General features: G+C 40.5%; 1 protein-coding gene across 3 annotated transcripts in view; it reads left to right on the top strand.

Moving 5' to 3' along the window:
* Positions 1-19,365, top strand: part of NOSTRIN (nitric oxide synthase trafficking) — a 74,485-nt gene extending 55,120 nt beyond the window's left edge. For 2 of the 3 annotated variants that reach the window (XM_032636501.1, XM_032636500.1), the window contains 6 exons: positions 9,737-9,845; positions 10,943-11,031; positions 13,840-13,965; positions 14,898-15,012; positions 16,149-16,238; positions 19,142-19,359. In XM_032636501.1, the coding sequence (XP_032492392.1) occupies positions 9,737-9,845; positions 10,943-11,031; positions 13,840-13,965; positions 14,898-15,012; positions 16,149-16,238; positions 19,142-19,278 (666 nt within the window). In that variant the 3' untranslated portion in view covers positions 19,279-19,359. Of the gene's footprint in view, positions 1-9,736; positions 9,846-10,942; positions 11,032-13,839; positions 13,966-14,897; positions 15,013-16,148; positions 16,239-19,141 lie in introns of all 3 variants that reach the window. The other variant, XM_032636502.1, reaches the window with a different exon arrangement.
* The last annotated feature ends 1,826 nt before the right edge of the window (positions 19,366-21,191 follow it).

The following is a 21,191-nucleotide window of genomic DNA, read 5'->3' as shown; positions in this document are numbered from 1 at the left end:
TTGTGTTTCCTTATTTATTTTCATTTTGGATGATCTGTCCATGGGTGAAAGTGGGGTGTTAAAGTCCCCTACTATGAATGTGTTACTGTTGATCTCCCCTTTTATGGTTGTTAGTATTTGCCTTATGTATTGAGGTGCTCCTATGTTGGGTGCATAAATATTTACAATTGTTATATCTTCTTCTTGGATCGATCCCTTGATCATTATGTAGTGTCCTTCTTTGTCCCTTTTGATAGTCCTTATTTTAAAGTCTATTTTGTCTGATATGAGAATTGCTACTCCAGCTTTCTTTTGGTTTCCATTTGCATGGAATATCTTTTTCCATCCCCTTACTTTCAGTCTGTATGTGTCTCTAGGTCTGAAGTGGGTCTCTTGTAGACAGCATATATAAGGGTCTTGTTTTTGTATCCATTCAGCCAATCTGTGTCTTTTGGTGGGAGCATTTAGTCCATTTACATTTAAGGTAATTATTGATATGTATGTTCCTATTTCCATTTTATATATTGTTTTGGGTTCGCTACTATAGGTCATTTCCTACTCTTGTGTTTCGTGTCTAGAGAAGTTCCTTTAGCATTTGTTGTAAAGCTGGTTTGGTGGTGCTGAACTCTCTCAGCTTTTGCTTGTCTGTAAAGGTTTTAATTTCTCCATCAAATGTGAATGAGATCCTTGCTGGGTAGAGTAGTCTTGGTTTCAGGCTATTCTCCTTCATCACTTTCAGTATGTCCTGCCACTCCCTTCTGGCTTGTAGGGTTTCTGCTGAGAGATCAGCTGTTAACCTTATGGGGATTCCCTTGTGTGTTATTTGTTGTTTTTCCCTTGCTGCTTTTAATATGCTTTCTTTGTATTTAATTTTTGACAGTTTGATTAATATGTGTCTTGGCGTGTTTCTCCTTGTATTTATCCTGTATGGGACCCTCTGTGCTTCCTGGACTTGATTAACTATTTCCTTTCCCATATTAGGGAAGTTTTCAACTATAATCTCTTCAAATATTTTCTCAGTCCCTTTCTTTCTTTCTTCTTCTTCTGGAACCCCTATAATTCGAATGTTGGTGCGTTTCATGTTGTCCCAGAGGTCTCTGAGACTGTCCTCAGTTCTTTTCATTCTTTTTTCTTTATTCTGCTCTGCAGTAGTTATTTCCACTACTTTATCTTCCAGGTCACTTATCCGTTCTTCTGCCTCAGTTATTCTGCTATTGATCCTATCTAGAGTGATTTTAATTTCATTTATTGCATTGTTCATCGTTGCTTGTTTCATCTTTAGTTCTTGTAGGTCCTTGTTAACTGTTTCTTGCATTTTGTCCATTCTACTTCCAAGATTTCGGATCATCCTTACTATCATTATTCTGAATTCTTTTTCAGGTAGATTGCCTATTTCCTCTTCATTTGTTAGGTCTGGTGGGTTTTTATCTTGCTCCTTCATCTGCTGTGTGTTTTTCTGTCTTCTCATTTTGCTTATCTTACTGTGTTTGGGGTCTCCTTTTTGCAGGCTGCAGGTTCGTAGTTCCCGTTGTTTTTGATGTCTGTCTCCAGTGGCTAAGGTTGTTTCAGTGGGTTGTGTAGGCTTCCTGGTGGAGGGGACTAGTGCCTGTGTTGTGCTGGATGAGGCTGGATCTTGTCTCTCTAGTGGGCAGGTTCACGTCTGGTGGTGTGTTTTGGGGTGTCTGTGGCCTTATTATGATTTTAGGCAGCCTCTCTGCTAATGGGTGGGGTTGTGTTCCTGTTTTGCTAGTTGTTTGGCATAGGTTGTCCAGCACTATGGCTTGCTGGTCGTTGAGTGAAGCTGGGTGCTGGTGTTAAGATGGAGGTCTCTGGGATATTTCCACCGTTTAATATTATGTGGAGCTGGGAGGTCTCTTGTTGACCAGTGTCCTGAAGTTGGCTCTCCTACCTCAGAGGCAGAGCCCTGACTCCTGGCTGGAGCACCAAGAGCCTTTCATCCACACAGCTCAGAATAAAAGGGAGAAAAAGTAGGGAGAATTAGTAGAAGTATGAGTAAAGAAAGAGGGAAAGGAGGAAAGGAAGGAAGGAAGAAAGAAGCAAAGAAGGAAAGAAAGGAGGGAGGGAGGGAGGGAGGGAGGAAGGAAGGAAGGAGGGAAAGAAGGAAAAAAAGACAGAAAGAAAGATGATACAGTAAAAATAAAGTAAAGTATAATATAGTTATTGAATTAAAAAATATTTAGAAAAAAAAAAAAAAAAGGGACGGATAGAACCTTAGGACAAATGTTGGAAGCAAAGCTATACAGAGAAAATCTTACACAGAAGCATACACATACACCTTCACAAAAAGAGGTAAAGGGGGAAAAATCATAAATCCTGCTCCCTGAGACCACCTCCTCAATTTGGGGTGATTCGTTGTCTAAAGGAGGGAGGGAAGGAAGGAAAGAAAGAAAGAACGAAGGTAAAGTATAATAAAGTTATTACAATTAAACTTAATTATTAAGAAAAAGAATTTTTAAAAAAAAGTCATGGACGGATATAGCCCTAGGACAAATGGTGGAAGCTAGAGTATACAGACTAGATGTCACACAGAAGCATACACGTACACATTCACAAAAAGAGGAAAAGGGAAAAAAATCATAGATCTCGCTCCTAAATTCCACCTCTTCAATTTGGGATCATTCCTTGTCTATTCAGGTATTCCACAGATGCAGGGTATATCAAGTTGATTGTGGAGCTTTAATCCGCTGCTTCTGTGGCTGCTGGGAGAGATTTCCCTTTCTCTTCTTTGTTCTCACAGCTCACAGGAGCTCAGCTTTGGATTTGGCCCTGCCTCTTGTGTGTAGGTCGCTGGAGGGCGTCTGTTTTTTCGCTCAGACAGGACAGGGTTAAAGGAGCCGCTGATTCGGGGCCTCCGGCTCACTCAGGCCGGGGGTTGGGGGATGGGGGAAGGAGGGGCACTGCGTGTGGGGCCGGCCTGCGGCGGCAGAGGCAGCGTGACGTTGCGGCAGAGGCCGGCGTGACGTTGCACCAGCCTGAGGCCCGCCGTGCGCTGTCCCGGGGACGTTGTCCCTGGATCCCGGGAACCTGGCAGTGGCGGGCTGCACAGGCTCCGCGGAAGAGGGGTGTGGAGAGTGACCTGTGCTCGCACACAGGCCCCTTGGTGGCGGCAGCAGCAGCCTTAGTGTCTCCCGCCCGTCTCTGGGGTCCGCGGTTGTAGCCGCGGCTCGCGCCCGTCTCTGGGGTTTGCGCTTTCAGCCGCGGCTCGCGCCCGTCTCGGGGGCTCGCGCCCTCAGCCGCGGCTCGCGCCCGTCTCTGGGGTTCGCGCTTTTAGCCGCGGCTCGAGCCCGTCTCTGGAGTTCCTTTAAGCAGCGCTCTTAAACCCCTCTCCTCGCGCACCAGGAAACAAAGAGGGAAGAAAAAGTCTCTTGCCTCTTCGGCCGGTGCAGGCTTTTCCCCGAACTCCCTCCCGGCTAGTCGTGGTGCACTAACCCCTTCAGGCTATGTTCAAGCCGCCAACCCCAGTCCTCTCCCTGAGCTCCGTCCAAAACCAAAACCCGAGCCTCAGCTCGCAGCCCCGCCCGCCCCGGCGGGTGAGCAGACAAGCCTCTCGGGTTGGTGAGTGCTGGTCGGCACCGATCGTCTGTGCAGGAATCTCCCCGCTTTGCCCTCCGCACCCGTCGCTGTGCACTACTCCGCGGTCCCGAAACTCCCCCCTCTGCCTCCCGCAGTCTCCGCCCGCGGAGGGGCTTCCTAGTGTGTGGAAACTTTTCCTCCTTCACAGCTCCCTCCCACTGGTGCAGGTGCCGTCCTTATTCTTTTGTCTCTGTTTTTTCTTTTGCCCTACCCAGTTACGTGGGGAGTTTCTTGCCTTCTGGGAGGTCTGAGGTCTTCTGCCAGCCTTCAGTAGGAGTTCTGTAGGAGTTGTTCCACGTGTGGATGTATTTCTGGTGTATCCGTGGGGAGGAAGGCGATCTCCGCGTCTTACTCTTCCGCCATCTTCAAGGTCCCCCCATCATCAAGGCTGTTCTTGCCTCATAAAATTAATTGGGGAGTTCTCCCTCTTTTTCTAGCCTTCTAGGAGAGAATTTGTTCTTTGCCTTTCAAACTTCTAGAGGCTATCTGCATTCCTTGGCTCATGGCCCTCTTCCAGCAATGGCATCACTTTTCAAGTTTGTACCTCTTAAATCTCTCTCACCTATTTCTTTCCTCCTCTGCCCTCTCCCCTGTCAACCACCTGTTTGTTCTCTATACCTATGATTCTGTTTTTGTTTAGTTGTGTTTGTTCCTTTGTTTTTTTTTAGATTCCACTGTAAGTGAAATCATGCAGTATTTGTTTTTCTTTGTCTGGCTTATTTCATTTAGAATAATACCTTCTAGGTCCATCCATGTTGTCACAAATGGCAAGATTTCATTCTTTTTTGTGGCTGAGTAATATTCCATTAGATATATAACAAATCTTCTTTATCCATTCATCTATTGATGGGAACTTAGGTTGCTTCAGTATCTTGGCTATTGTAAATAATGCTGCAATGAACACTGGGGTGCATATATCTTTTCAAATTAATGTTTTTGCTTTCGTCAGATATATACCCAGGAGTAGAACTGCTGGATTGTATGGTAGTTTCCACCAACAGTGTACCACAGTTCCCTTTTCCCCATATCCTCACCAACACTTATTTGTTGTCTTTTTAATGTTGGCCGTTCTGACAGGTGTGAGGTGATAGCTCACTGTGGTTCTGATTTGCATTTCCCTGATGATTAGTAATGTTGAGCATCTTTTCATGTGCCTGTTGGCCATCTGTACGTCTTCTCTGGAAAAATGTCTATTCAGGTCCTCTGCCCAGTTTTTAATTGGGTTGTTTGGTTTTTTTGATGTTGAGTTGTATGAGTTCCTTGTATATTTTGGATATTAACCCCTTGTCAGATAAATCATTTGCAAATTTCTTCTCCCATTCAGTAGGTAGCCTTTTCGTTTTGTTGGAAGTTTCATTTGTGTTTTGTTGACGTTTCTTCCACTGTGCAAAAGTTTTTAGTTTGATGTAGTCTCATTTGTTTATTTTTGCTTTTGTTCCCCTTGCCTGAGACATACTCAAAAAAAATATTGTTAAGACCAGTGTCAAAGAATGTTCTGCCTGTGTTTTCTTCTAGAAGTTTTATGGTTTCAAGTCTTACATTTAAGTTTTTAATCCATTTTGAGTTTATTTTATTAACTTTTTATTGAAGTATAGTTGATTTATAATGTGTTAATTACTGCTATACAGCAAAGTGATTCAGTTATACATATATATATATATATATATATTTTCTTTCTTTATGTTCTTTTCCATTATGGTTTATCATAGGATATTGAATATAGTCCTCTGTGCTATACAGTAGGACCTTGTTGTTTATCTAGTCTATATATAAAAGCTGACATCTGCTAACCCAAACTCCCACTCCACCCCTTCCCCATCCCCCTTCCTCTTGGCAACCACCAGTCTGTTTTCTATGTCCATAATTCTGGTTTTGTTGTTGTTGTTGTCAGTGTTTTTATTTTCTTCCAGTTTTTTGAATTTTTTTTTACAACTTTATTGGAGTATAATTGCTTTACAATGGTGTGTTAGTTTCTGCTTTATAACAAAGTGAATCAGTTATACATATACATATGTTCCCATATCTCTTCCCTCTTGCGTCTCCCTCCCTCCCACTCTCCCTATCCTCCCCTTCTAGGTGGTCACAAAGCACTGAGCTGATCTCCCTGTGCTATGCGGCTGCTTCCCACTAGCTATCTATTTTACGTTTCTGTTTTGTAGATAGGTTCATTTGTGTCATATTTTAGATTCCACATATAAGTGATATCATATGTTATTTGTCTTTCTCTTTCTGACTTACTTCACTTATTATGATGTTGCTGCAAATGGCATTTTTCTGTTCTTTTTATGGTGAGTAGTATTACATTGTATATATGTACCACATATTCTTTATCCATTTGTCTGTCAGTGGACATTTAGGTTGTTTCCATGTCTTGGCTATTGTGAATAGTGCTGCTGTGAACATAGGGGCACATGTATCTTTTTGAATTACAGTTTTGTCTGGATATATGCCCAGGAGTCAGATTGCTGGATTATATGGTAATTCTATTTTTAGTTTTCTGAGGAAACTCTATACTGTTTTCCACAGTGGCTGCACCAACTTACATTCCCACCAACAGTGTATGAGAGTTCCCTTTTCTCCACACCCTCTCCAGCATTTGTTATTTGTAGACTTTTTAATGATGGCCATTCTGACTGGTGTGAGGTGATACCTCATTTTAGTTTTGATTTGTGTTTCTCTGGTAATTAGTGATGTTGAACATCCTTTCTTGTGCCTGTTGGCCATCTATATCTCTTCTTTGGAGAAATGTCTCTTTAGGTCTTCTGCCCATTTTTGGATTGGGTTTTTTGTTTTCTTGTTGTTGAGTTGTATGAGCTGCTTGTATATTTTGGAAATTAAGCCCTTGTCGTTCGCATCTTTTGCAAATATTTTCTCCCATTCTGTAGGTTGTTTCTTCGTTTTGTTTATGCTTTCCTTTGCTGTGAAAAAGCTTGTAAGTTTGACTAGTTCTCATTTGTTTGTTTTTATTTCTATTGCCTTGGGAGACTGACCTAAGAAAACATTGGTACAATTTATGTCAGAGAATGTTTTGCCTGTGTTCTCTTCTAGGAGTTTTATGGTGTTATGTCTTATGTTTAAGTCTTTAAGCCATTTTGAGTTTATTTTTATATATGGTGAGAGAAAGTAATCCAGTTTGATTCTTTTGCATGTAGCTGTCCAGTTTTCCCAGCACCATTTTTTTTTTTTTTTTTTTGCGGTACGCGGGCCTGTCCCTGTTGTGGCCTCTCCCGTTGCGGAGCACAGGCTCCGGACACACAGGCTCAGCGGCCATGGCTCACGGGCCCAGCCGCTCCGCAGCATGTGGGATCCTCCCGGACCAGGGCACGAACCCGCGTCCCCTGCGTCCTCAGGCGGACCCCCAACCACTGTGCCACCAGGGAAGCCCCCAACACCATTTTTTGAAGAGGCTTTTTCTCATTGTATATTCTTCCTCCTTTGTCATAAATTAATTGCCATTCCAGAGGCTTATTTTGAGGACATTTAGGTGATTCTACTATCACATGACCTTCCTTGCTAAAAACTGATCAGTGTCCCTGGTCAGAGCCCAGACATCTTGCCTGTTTGCTCTCTTGGGCTAAATTCTTTATCTTCTTGGGTCAGGTCATGCCTCAAAGATTTTGTCCTTCACTCCCTTCTTGTTACTTTTAATTGTAGTGTTCTAGATGCTGATCATTAATTACCAAAATCTGCAGGAAAAAACTCCTGGTTGCTCCTTCTTGGGCCCTCTGCTGTATTTCACTCAGACTTCCAAGGTCCAGTCTGGGAGGCTCACCCCTCTCTCTGTGTAAAACTGGACCACTGGTCATGTCCTCCTATAAGAGTAAAAGTATAGCCAACACCAACATCCCAGGACCCCCACTCAGGGAACAAGAGATGAGGGGAGAGGGGAAGGCAGTTAGATCTGGCACAATAATGAATTCTGACCGGCTTTCTCCTTCCCACCATCTAAACAGCAATAAGTGGCCGGCTGTTTCTTTAATTGAATCTTTTTTCCCGACCCTGGCAAAGGCAAAGCAAATTAGCAATAGCAATGTCTGTTAAAGCAGAAACAAAGGTGGAGATGGAAGTGGAAAGGAAGATTTGATTACATGGGGAAAGTACCTTTTTTTTTTTTCTTCCAAACTGTGTAGGTGATCCCTGAGATGGGAAAATGTACAATAAAATATATCTATTACTTTCTTGTAAAAATGCCTCTATCAGCTAACCTGTCAATAAAATAAGGGTCATTCTCCTTGAAAATTTGACTAAGCTCCTATTGAAATGTAAAGAAGTAGCCACAATGGTTTATCTTATTTGATGTGCCCATGGGAATTTTTGGTTTCTATGAAATTTCAGTGCACCAGAACTAACGACTATGTATCTGTTGTCTAAGAGAATGGACTGTATCTCCAAATGGGTGAATAGGATTGTCCTAATATTCTTAAAGCAAAATACCTCCAAAATCTGACTTTATAGTCATTGGCAATAAGTGTAGACTGGGTTTTATAGAGTGCTATGAAATTTACATGGACGAGGGTAAGACAGGAGAACTATCTGAATGTGAATACTGGAGGGCTGGTGATTAGTGTGAAAAATATTTGTAAGGTGACTGTAAAGGCCATGTTCAAAAGATTGTATCTGCAGTTTAAATGCCTCCTCTGGTTTTGATCTTCTTTCTGACAAATTTTTGGAAGAGAAGGACAAATTTAAGAAAGTTACTGACGGCAGTTTAATCTATCTCAAGTTGATCCAGTAGTGATCTATCCGTGGAAATACATTTGTGAACAATATAGGCATCCCCAAAGAAACCAAATGAAGTCTTGGACTGGCATGAGAGTCAGATTATGAGGTGCATTCCTCCAGCAAGGAAGGACTGAGGGTTGGACTGAAGCATCCTTGCAGTTCACTCGGAGCTCACCTGCGGAGGTAACGTCAGCTTGGGCCTCAGCCTCAGGCAGACATGTGAAGGAGTGGACTCTGGTGGAGAATTGGGAGTCACAGGAGTTGGGTTTCATCAGTAATTACTTACTAGCTGTTTCGTCTTGGGCCTTCATTTATTTCTGAGTGTCACAGGTAAAATGGGGAAAATAAAACCAATCTCGTCGAGTTGTTATAAGAATCACAGAGAGTCACATGTAATAAAGGATATAGAGAAAATTTTTATAATATATAATACACAGTATGTATATTAAATATTTTAGTCTCTACATTATATTTTTGTAAAGGCTATTATTCTCTTTGCTCTAAATCTTCTCTTCTCTTTCTTCAGGACAGTCTATCTAAAGCTAATCTCTCCACCAATATTCAGGGTCCTCGCTTTTCTCCTTCCTACCAGATAAGTCCTGACTCCTGTACTTCCATCTTCAGTCATCAGTTTTCCCTCTCTCTCCAAGGTTTCTGTCCATCTACTGCACTTATGTTCAGCCACCTCCCAACCTGACCCTAAACATCCTTTTTTTTTTTTTTTCACATAAAGGTTTTAATCATTTTAAGTTGCATATCACTGTAGGATATTTGCTTTGACTTGTTACTAGGCATTTAAACTGTGTCCTAACATCCTTTTTTTTCTTTCAACTCTGGAAATAATGTATATGAAAGCTCTGCTATTGTTAATGGTTCTCATAACCTACATGATAAAATCCCTACTTCAGCCTGAAAATCTGACCTAAACTACTTAGACAGTTTTTTCTTCCACTACATTTGCTCAAGCAACTGGTCTGTTTACTGTTCCCCATACATTTCACACAACTCTGCCTCTGTCCTTTGCTTGTGCCATTTCTCCTGCAAGGCGTGCCCTTTGCCCTCCTACCCCTCAACTGGAATGTGCTGGTTAAGTCAGCTAGTCTCCTTGAAGCTTTCATGCCCCTTCCCTTGGTGAGCCTCATGCTCCTATGAAATAGCCATAGTAACGTTCACCCTCCAAGAACAATTTTTATCTATTAAAGGAAGTGCTCAGCTATACACTTACAAGTTGTAAACGCGGAGCTGTCTTCTTATTCAGTAGGTCTAGAAAAGGTAGACCAATCTGTAGAAAACCAGAGGTTACCCTGCTTTGATTTTTTTTTACTTTTTTCTTCCATCAAGTTAAAATTGAATAGTCAGTGAAAGTCTCAGTGCAACTAGGAGTAGCAACTCTTACTTTTTTCCCTTTAAATTGTTAAACTTCCTTTTTTTTTTCCTAAAGGAAGAAGATCCTAAAAATGCAATGAGTAAAGAGCGACAGGCATCTTCAATAAAGTCAAAACTGTTGAGACTGCAAAAAGATATTGAAAAAGCCTCACGAGACCAGGAAGGTGTGTAATTACGTCTTTGACTGGCCTGGTAAGGGAAAGTATTCTACTCGGAGGTTTCATCCAGAGTTAGGGTGATTCTGCTTTTGCTGACTGGTGCAGAGATCATCTCATTTAAAAGACCAAATATAAAACCTAATTTGTGTGAATAAAGAAAAATGAAAAAGCAAGGAGAGAGCAAAAAAAATTGAAAATGACATTCTGGTCTGTGAGATCTATACAAGTACTATACCACCATTTCCGGAAGTGTAGCATTTTACAGTGTTCCTGAAATTGGCTGATATGAGGGACAATTCGTTTGGTTTAAAAGACAGTAAACCTCCTGTGTACAAGGCTTTTCATTTTCTTGTGTTTATTTATTTATTTCCCCCATATTATTTTATTTTATTCTATTGGGGGGTGCTAATAGGTTTTAAAATTTTTTTAAGTTATATAAATTTTTTGAATTGAAATATAATTGACGTACAACACTACATTAGTTCTAGGTGTACAACATAATGATTCAGTATTTCTATACATTACAGAATGATCACCACGTGTTTGTTTCTTTTTAAACTAACTTCCTGAATGATGTGAAAGTCATTCAAATTAAATCCTATACTTAGACGTTAGGTATGTGAGAACGTGAAGCAGCTCTAAAGTGTTACAGGTAATAAAAACAACTCCACTTTTATGATTCTGATATGTAGAGCTTATTTTATGTGGACCAGAGAACCCTGTTGCAATGTAATACGTGATAGGAAATCCAAGAGAGCAAAATGTTTAGAAATGTAAATATCAGTGGAGGAGAGCTTAACATGGCGGTAAATGTTAGGAATCCACCATGGAATGGGTCAACAAGGAAGATGCAAAATCTCATCTTGAAAAATAACAATCAAGACTCCTTAAGCACCAGCATTTCTCAAATCTCATTAAATGAAGGTACAGGTCACCCATTCAGTAAAATTTAGTAACAACTACACACAGAAACAGCCCCAGCCATTTGGGAAATGCTCCCGGCATCACTTCTGGGCTCAGGCTCCCTCCGAGTATAACCACCTGCCAGTTGTGTCCCACTAGGACCAGAGGAACAGAGACTGACAGCCTTATTTCACTTTCAGGCCTGGAACGAATGCTGAAAGCATACTCCAGCCACCCCTGCTTCTCAGACACAGAGAGCCAAAAAAGCACAGCAGCCTTAATGGACGAGGTAAACATTTGCAGAATGCCATTTCCTAGATTTAATGATGAAGGAGCTATTTTGGGAATGCTTGTTTTCTGGACCATTTGACCTCTGTTTGCCTTTCCTTTCTCATGACATACAACAGTCTAGGCGGAGAGCTTGTACACTCAGCTCCTTGACAAGTGGTTTGAGGAATCTGGAAAAATCCAGCTACTTAGAAATGTTTGATTTAGTATCCTCCCAGGGGGGAAAAAAAAGTGCCTAAAATAGAATTCCCCCAAATAGAATCATTCAATTAAGGTCTGAAGACCATGTGTACTTTACTCCAGTTAACAGATGTGACCAAAAACACAGCGTCTGCATTCAGAGAGGCCTGCATCTAGCTCTGCCTTTTACAGGGACCTGGGACAAGTTTAGTTTTCTCATCTTTAAAGAGGGATGTTGCTACCTAAGGGGTTTTGTGAGGATGATGTATTATTTAGAAAATGCTAGCACAGGGCACAGAGGAGAATTGAAATCCTGGTAATTATCATTGAGATGCTGTTTTCCATTCATCCTTGAGCTAACATCAGGGTCTTCCGAGTATAACAGGGGAAAGGAAAGATGTGGCCGCACAGAAGGAAGATGGCCGACTGGGGTGTGAGGCAAGAGCTTCCAGGGAAACAAGGAAAAAGACTTCAGAGGCCAAGGTTGTTTTGAAGGAAGGGGGACATACTGTCAGCGGAGGGCAGGGAGAGGCACCTCCGGGCCTTTTTGCTGAAAGGCTGGACTGCGGCAGCCCCGAGACATTTGTTGGGATTTGTGGGCAATGCAGCCTCTTCAGAAGAACCCACATTATAAGGGCAGTTAGTAAAGGCCCATGAATTTTAAACAGGAATAAAAATGAACAGATACTATGACCTATGTGTACAAGATACAGGGTTTCTGCTGTGATTGGAGAGGAAGTTGACTGCGGTTAATCTGAGAAGAATTCAGGAAGAGATCAAAATTTTATCAATGTTTTGAAGGATCCAGGAAGCTGAACCAGCTTTCCTTACCTTGCACGTAGTCTAAACAACTCTCTTGTAAAAGTAGGTACCTAATAATTCTGTCCAAATGAGCAATTTCAATAGTTCTTTGGTAAAAGTAGACAGATGCAGCCAGGTACAGTTTATCTGTTTTTTAGCAGCTTCCTTTAATGGAGGTGGTGTTGCAGAAATAAACCTGACACTTTCTGTGAAAAGACAGGCCTGAATTCTGTTCACTTGGGAACAGAGGTCTAATATCCTTGCAGTGACATATGGCTACAATTTTTATAAAATTATAAAGCAGGCTGTTAGACATTTTCTGTGACAGCATAAAATGTTTAGTTAATTAATTCGATGTAAATGATATTTACCAAAAGAAAGTCATACGGAGCGTTTTATGATGGCATTAAGACTTAAGTTTATTTCTTTGGGTTCTTGCATAAAATTTTGTCATTGACATAGAACACGTTATTAGGATCATCTTGGTACACAACTGGCCTGATTCACACAGTGGAGGATGCAAGATGGGAGATGATCTGACCCCTGAATTTATGGTGTTTATGATCTAGTGATGGAGCCTTCAAATAGTAGGTGCCAAATATCCGTGTAATTCGGTCACGCACGTCTGCCTCTAATGGAAGGAAACTCGTGATAGTGGTAGACTGATTTTGTGTTACGCAGAGAAGGTTTCTTGCAGGGAGAAGCTCTGTTTCGCAGAAATTCTTCCTAATTCATTGACTCTTGGTCCTTGAAGTGCTATATTTGAAGCAAGAATGTTGGCAGGCCATATTCTCTGAGAAATTGTTGTGGAAACTGGAGGTATTTAGCGCAGATATTGTCTTTGGATACCGGCAGGAGCACCACAGAGCAGAGAGACTTCATCTGTGATGCTCTCAAGTGCAGACTAGATCTAAGGCTAGAAGCTATGGGGGAGCTTTTGCTTTCATCCTAGCTGAGCCTGCCCACCATGCAGTGGATTGTTCCAAGGATTAGAGCCCTTCCCCATCGATTGGAGGTGTTTGGTCCATGGCTATGACCCCCTGGCCGGGATGTTAGGATTAGGAACCCCCAGGCGGGAGGTGTAGAAAAGGGAGAGACAATGGTGAGGAGAAGATTGGATAAGCAGACCCCTTCCAATATTTAGATTCTATGATTTGATTTACAACTTGACAGAGAAGTCATTATAAAGTTTCTAGCTCAAGGTCAAATCAGAACAGGAGAGACTAGGAGAATAGCTTTAGTTTCAGTCTTTATTTTTATATTCAAATACCCCAGAATATGGTTTCTAGTTTCCAGAAGTGTTACTGCAGACTTTCTGGGTAATATAAGACCTCACCTCTTCAAGAAACAATAACATAAACAACAAAACCCTGACTCACACCATTTTAGTTTGATTCTATTGATGAGTTCACTTCTGTTCTTTATGTTAAGTGCCCATGGCACCATTGCCTTTCTTCAAAGCCTTCCGAAAGCCTACCTTCTGCAATCAACACTTATTATTCTCTACCTCATCGCTCAGCAGAAATTCGAGTAAAGCGATTCATTGCCACAAAATGCTGAGTAATATACCCATCAAGGTTTCTGGTTTACCTTATTTACAAGGGTCTAGAATACGACACACTCAACAACTAAGGCTTTCCTCTAGACTACTTAAAGTGTCCATTGTTTTTCTCTCTTCAGCATTTTCTGCATGAGTTGCAAATGAGTTGAATGTGTATTTTTCTGGACCTCTTTGTCATTTTGGAAGTTATCCTGATATCCCTTGACCCACGCAGTTATGCCTCAAAATTTTCTAGTTTACTCATATGGTCAAATGATGTATCCACAGAATAACTTGAAACTAAAGCTTTTGCAAGCAAACGCCTATAAACTGTCATCCGTCTTAGCAGAACTTGAGCAAAGACCTCAACCCAGCCATGTCTGTAGTAACTCCATCTTCAAGTGGAAAGAAAAGGTAAGCGTTTAAGAGGTTGGCTATAATTTCTGGACTGGGCTTGCTGGGTGGAATGGCTTAAGGCAGCAACAGGCCAAAAAGACTGTTACGAGTTATATATGCCATATGCTCAGATCCCCAGCTGCACAATTTTAAGATACATTTATTTATTTTTTGAGCACAGTAACAAGAGCTAAACACAAATGAATACATGCTTTGTATTCATATATAAATTAATGAGTTAAAAACACTTTGGGTTCCTTCTTCCTTCTCATACTTCTCACTTTATCCTTTGAACGTGCTGTTATAGTAAAATTTTCTATTAAATCAAAATCTTAGTATTCATACAGACCTAAACTGTAAGGTTTTGTGATATGCAGTAGTCTCATCCATTTAACATAGTACATAATGTAGAGAATGCGTGTGTACAACTTAAAAAACTCACACACATGAATTTTCCCAGTGTTACACTCTAGGAATTGATGAGCGTGTGAATATACACAGGTAGTTGTTTTCCATTTCCTACAAGAAGAGGGAGCTGTAACCACCTTGTGATGAAGGGACAGTTTTCTTTCCAAGAGACTCAAGCTCTAAAAGGGTCTCAGTCATTGACACAGAGTCATGATCATTTCACTTGCTTTAAAACCAAGTTGAAATTGTAGAAGTAATGCTGGAAATGTTACTATTTGGCCTAGGGGTACAGGTCAGAATTGCAAATACAGGCTATAAAATATGGTAATTGTCTAATTCTGAAAATATTAAGGTCTCAGAAACAAGAATGTGCTAGAGTAGGGTTTAGGAATGTATTGAATTTTTTCTTTATACCCTCCTCCCAACAATTGAAAAACAAATTCCTGAGGAAAACAGCTGCAGGATAGTTACTTTTCGCAAATACTTTTGATGACAATGTTGTAAAAAATGACTTTTTTTTTTTTTTTTAACTATTCAAACAGCAGCAGACACATAGTTCTGTAAAAATATCTCGGCCTTTTCTGACAAAGAGATTAGAGAATGTTGTGAGCAGGTCATCTTCTGGTGGGCAGAGAATTCCAAGTTCTTCATCTACAGGTAATCTCATGCCCAGAATAATTTGGGGCTGGATCCTATCAGTAAAGCACATTGCCAAAATTATATTTTATTTTCAGAGCCACATTGACATAAATCGGCTCAAAGAAATTTACGTTTCAATTAGGACTGATTAATTTGTTAAAATGTGTAGCTTTCTGTGCAAATGTAATCCAAAAGGTGGGAAGGACTCAAGAAGATTGGAGGGTTGGGAAAAGAATTCTCTAATATGAGAAGGTACCTCCAGTCACTGGCATCCATGTTATTCAGACAGCCTGCAATTTGCTGCCCACACATTCAGCCTAGAAACATTGGGAGGACTCTACACTTTTGTCTCCACAGACTCCTCCAAAGGGCCATGCAAATCCCAACCTCTTTTCAGGAAACACGGTGATCCCAAGGCCTACCCACCCGCTGTGTTCAGCCACCTGACTTAGTCATTTTCCATCCACGCCCCCACTGCCTTTTACCTTTCCACACACACACACACACACACACACACACACACACACACACACACACACACACATACACATATACATGCAAGCACCCGTCATCTGTCATTGTTCAACTATAGTTACCATAACATTGACTCTCTAGATTCTTGATTAGAACTTGGCAAAAAAGTTTCAATCAAACACAGGCCATTGTAGTCCACATGGTATGTTAAAGACTCGTGGTTGCATTGTTTGAGAAACAGTTCCCTAAGTACCTTGGGATGATGGAGGAAGCACCTGCTCCAAGTTTCTCCTATCTATTCCTGATTGGCAAAACTGATGCTGGTTTTCCAAAACATGAATACAGTTACCACACAGCTTAGCTAACTGATGTTGATTAAGTTCACGTGGGAAACAATTTAAAATTGTCATTACTACTACAGTAACTTTTTGTCCAGACTTACTTTCTATGTTAGAGCTTTTGATTATGTAATATACACAGTTCATCCACATAGTATGTACATCAGAAATGGTTACTGAATCAAAGAGTGAATGTTATATACAATTATAAACTTTCCTTTTGGGAAGATTTCAGTATATTTAAACTCTGCACTACACGGCTGAAAAACTAGACCACTTCCCACCATGTTCATCTTGCCTACTGACCCAGCATTAGTCATTATAACTTGATCCAACTTTCAGCCTCCGGTGTGACCCAGCTCGGCAACGGTCTCTGCAAGGCCTTATATTCTTTCCAAGCCAGGCAAGATGATGAATTGAATTTGGAAAAAGGTAAGAATCATTCTCAAATAGTTGAATTGCCTTCCCATGTTGAAATTTTTAACTTGAATAAAACTCTTGTCTTAGCGTTAAAAGTTATTACCAGGTCATGCATTCATAGCCTGGCTGTTATCAGACTAAGTTCAAATCTATTATTTGACTGACTACTTATTCTTTGGTTTCTTCTTCCCTCTTAGATGTTTGCTGAAGAACAAAGATAAATAAATAAATAATTGCAGTTTGTCTTAAAAACAAGGATATGTATTACTCTTAACCAAATGAATATCTCTTATATATTAATTTTTTATCAAAGTATAATTGATTTGCAAGGTTGTGTTATTTTCAGGTGTATGGCATGGTGGTTCAGTTACATATACATGTATATATTTATGTGTGTATACATGTATAGATATATATACACACATATATAAGTATACATCTGTATATATACACACACATACACGTTCTTTTTCAGATTCTTTTCCATTATAGGCTATTACAAGATATTGAATATAATTCCAGGTGCTATACAGTAGGTCCTTGTTGTTTATCTCTTTTATATATAGTAGTGTGTATATGTTAATCCCAAATTCCTAATTTATCCCACTCCCCTTCCCTTTCGGTAACCATAAAATTGTTTTCTATGGAAAAAAAAAGTTATTACCAGGTCAAAGCAGTTCAGGTTTATAATCACTCTTCTTAGAAGATAAAGCACATCAAAAAGAAAGCTCACATGATAAAAACAGCTAACACATATTTGGTGTTTACTAGGTGCCAGACATTGCTCCAAACACATTGTCCAATTTAATATTCCTAAAAAACGTTTGAGGTTGGTATTATTTATGCCCATTTTATGACTGAGGTGACTGAGGCACAGAAGGGTTAAGTACTTTGGCTAAAGTCACCAGCAGTAGTGGCACAGGATTTGGTCTCAGAAACTCCGAGTCACGCTCTTAATCACAGTGCTCCATTGGGGTAGAACGTCAGTAATGGAAAGTTATCAGAGAGGTAGCCCCACCTTTTTCCTTTTCAAAAAGTTACTCATACAAGAATGTGAAGTGACTTCCTCTCATGGCTTAGTCTAAGTGCCAGTTCTAAACCCGGTCAAAGGACTCCCAGCTTAATATTTCTCACACTTCTCTCTCAAAAAAGGGTTTTATGACCAATTAAAGGAATCAGACCCCCTTCTTTGTGTCACAGATTTTTGTTTAACGTGGAAAGGTTATTATATAATGGATGGTGTAGACCCCAAGATTATTAAACAAGAAAAAGTCACCAGCCTCAACTTTCTCTGTGTGTCCAATTATCAACCACATTTGGATGGTAAGCTAAGGCAGGGATCTGGAAATGAAATGGTTAGTGAGAAAGAATTGGGTCATAGGAGAAAATTTATAATCCATGACCAGGACATGGTGCCCAGAACCAACAGAAAGTTGAGATGGATTTTGCAGCCAAACAACAGGGATACCATGTATCTGCTATAGGTTCAAAGAAGCACTATAGGTGCTTCCTTTTCAGTTTGCCAGTCAGAGTTCTCCAGGCAGTTACTTTTCCTTGTAGCTCAGACATAAGTAAAGACAAGAAAAAAGGAAAGTAGACTCTCTCCTGCATGCATCTTAAATCAATGTTGCCTTTAATTTAAAAGTTTTCAGTATTATAGAAGTCAGTTCGTTACTCATCATGTCATCCTAAGGCTACCTACACCAGTGAGTAAATGAAATGCAGTACTCCCACTTTCCATATGAATTAAAACACACTTCCCAGATGCCACCTAGAACCCAGGGTCCTGAGTCTGAGTTACATAGTTAACACAAATTGATCATCTTGTCTTCAGTTCTGTTGGTTGCAAAGCCTACTTATACATTATATCCTGTGGGTTCTTTAAATGGAACGAGTTCGTTGGAGGCTTGGGGAAGCTGGTGATAAAATTTTAAGTTATTCGTTTGAATTCCGATAGTAGGCTGTGTCAATCTACTGGCCTGAGAGAACTCATTAGATGGAGACCTTAGCCTGAGAATGATCTCCTGCAAGAATAAATAGTGATGTGACTAAGGAGAGATAGAAGGGGGATCAATGGTCTCCTTTGCCTTAGAAAGAAAATTACTGGGGAGAAGAATGAAAGAAAGAAAGACTGAAAATGACCTCATGGTGATGCTTAAAGATCAAGTAGCTCTTGGATCCTTAAGGAAGTGGATATTTCCACTTTGATGTACAGGAAGCAGCCAGAGAGAAAGGACTCTCTCTTACAAGACAGGGAATAATGTGTTTTTTTTTCTTTTTAATAGAGAATTAGAGAAGAGCCATGGGTTTCCTAGGAATTCTGTTTATTTGAATCACTGCTTTAAAGGAGTATTTTCCTCAAATTGATATTTTATTCAAATTATCTACATTGTTGAATAGGGAGTTATATTGTCATGCAAAGCTGTGAGTTGGAACTTTGGACTCTGAAGCTGGCTCATATAATGGAGAGAAGCTGCCTCGATCTAAAGAAAAGTCTGGAAGCTTGAGACATACTCTTAGTAGTCAACACACCAAACTATTTTGGCCACCAACATGAGGAACCCTTAAAGCACAGACACCAAGAAAGAGTTTGGGGATGACCCATCACCTCTATCCAAAGTGAGCCAGGCAGCACGAGGACATAGGATCCAAAGCGATTTTGTTTTTAATCAAACTATTTTATGGCACAACTTGTCCATTACCTTACTCTTTCTAATATTCTCTGCATTCTGCCTGCTTCGTGCAGAGGTGGTCAATAAATTTTGCTTCATCTGAATCACATGCAGAAAAATGATGCTACCAAGTAACTCCTTGAAAGCAGGATCTCCTTAAAAACTGTCTTACTCATCAGACTCGGGCACATGCTTAAGTGCAGAAACCCACTTGTTTAACTATATGTATGTGCATTTTTACAGGTGACATTGTGACTATACACAAGAAGAAAGATGAAGGATGGTGGTTTGGTTCTTTAAAGGGAAAGAAAGGCCATTTTCCTGCTGCTTATGTGGAGGAACTCCCTTCAAATGCCGGGGACACATCTTCACAAGCGTAAGCAAGATTCTGAAGGCATGGCCTTACACCCTGTAAATTATACAGTGTGGTGCAATTGTAATAATAAAGACAAATGCTGTGATCTTCTGTCTTTCTAACTGGGTGATGGTGATGTGACCTGCATGTCACAGTGCTTTGCACTTAGTTCTTTGAAACAGAGTCAGAAGACTGAGAGTAAAGGGAGGTGGGAAAGAGGCCTGATGGCTCCTAGAGTTTTCTAATTCTAAGAGACCCTAGAGATAACCTAATACAGCCTCTGCTCAGAGAGAGAGAGAAAACTGAGTCCAGGGCAGTTCAGCCTGAAGTCAGTCTTCTGGTAGCACAACAGAGATTAGGACACAGATGTCTTTTTTCCTGAGGTCTTGGGTGGAAATAGCCACAGCAGGCCCACAAGAGGTCAAGCAGTGTCAGGGAGATGGGGGAGAACACAGATCAAGTCCAAGAAGAGGAGCTTAGCAGAGACAGGCAGGCAAGGCACCAGTGAGACAGACCCAGGTTAAGGACGTTAAAATAAAGGACCAGGAGCCAAGGCAAAGAGGCAGCGTGGTCGGAAGAGAGGGTGGTAGACGAGGACCATGTACCAGGCAGAGGAGTTCAGGGTAGAATGGAGTACCATCCTGAGCCAGAACTGCTCTTAGAGTGAGGTCAAGTGTGTGCCAGAGACAGCTGGGGATCAGAGGATGAGAGCAAGGCAGATAGGAAAAGGTTAGGAAGGAGACAGTGCCAGAAATTTCATGCCTCCTTGCCCAGTTGGAAACTTCATACGCCAATTCAGAAACCAGGAATTCTGCACTTCCCTTCCAGGTCACGATGAAAGGAATACCCTAAGCAACTTCCTAGTGAAAGACACTTTAAGTGCTAATGAGTCTCTAGTTTGGATGGAAAGTTCTAGAAACTAGCATTTACTTGTCAATATGGAAAATTTAGAGAGATTTATGCTGCTTCCTCAAATGCCCTATAACGGGAAAAGGTTGAGAATGAGAGCAGATCCCAAACTCTTCCCGAGGGGAACATTTTAGAATGAAGAGAAGTGGTACAGCAGCATCTTTCAGAAAATGACCTAAGTCAGTCTGGAGACCACACTCTCCATTGAATGGAAGGTCAAGGTACTGATGATAATACATCTGGGCAGATTTACTTTTGTGCCAAATAGACAGTCTGGCATTAAAGGAGTAATTAAAACCCATTCTGTTACTCTCCTGCCCCCACCTCTGTTTATTTTTTTTATCCTGTCAAATTTTATATTTTCATAAAGGAAATTTTCAAACCAAGGTACATATATTTTTTTATACTCTGCACCATTACACTCCTATAGCAGGATATAACTAACACATAGAGATATTTATAGATACAGATCTCAGACCCGAAGGAGCACAAGTAAAATTTGTTATGTGAGACATAACTTACAGCCTAGAACAGATCAGAAGTTTTAACGTCATCCTTAATGGTGTATTAATGAAGACTTTCCACACGTAGAAAGTAGGCTGAATAACTGGCCATGAGACCATGAACTGAGATTTTGAATTTACATTTCCTCTTCATCTGACTTCTTTCCATTAAGCCTTGATGGATAAAAAATTGTATAGCAATTGACTGTAGCCTACACTCGATCATTTGTATAGAGAAAGTGATGATAATGGTGGTTGGGCCCTGAAACTCTTTGGAAGTAATTTTCAAAGAAGGGGGGCCTCTCTTTCTTCATAAAGCAGTTTTACTTTGTAAAGACATAAATGGTTTTCCTGGTTTAAAATGTTGCTGCAAATCCTTTTTGCATCTGTGATATGTAATTTTTAAATTTCAAAGAAATACTATAGTCTTAAACCAAATAAAAATACAAATATTGTTGGGGATAACAGACTTGGATATCTTTTTAGAAGGGGAAGAACTTTCTGGCAGGACAGGTACGGATGGTAC

Source organism: Phocoena sinus, chromosome 7, assembly GCF_008692025.1.
Source record: "Phocoena sinus isolate mPhoSin1 chromosome 7, mPhoSin1.pri, whole genome shotgun sequence".
NCBI classification, from domain to species: Eukaryota; Metazoa; Chordata; class Mammalia; order Artiodactyla; family Phocoenidae; genus Phocoena; species Phocoena sinus.
The sequence above is the reverse complement of the archived record's forward strand: the minus strand, read 5'-3'. Positions and strand labels throughout refer to the sequence as shown.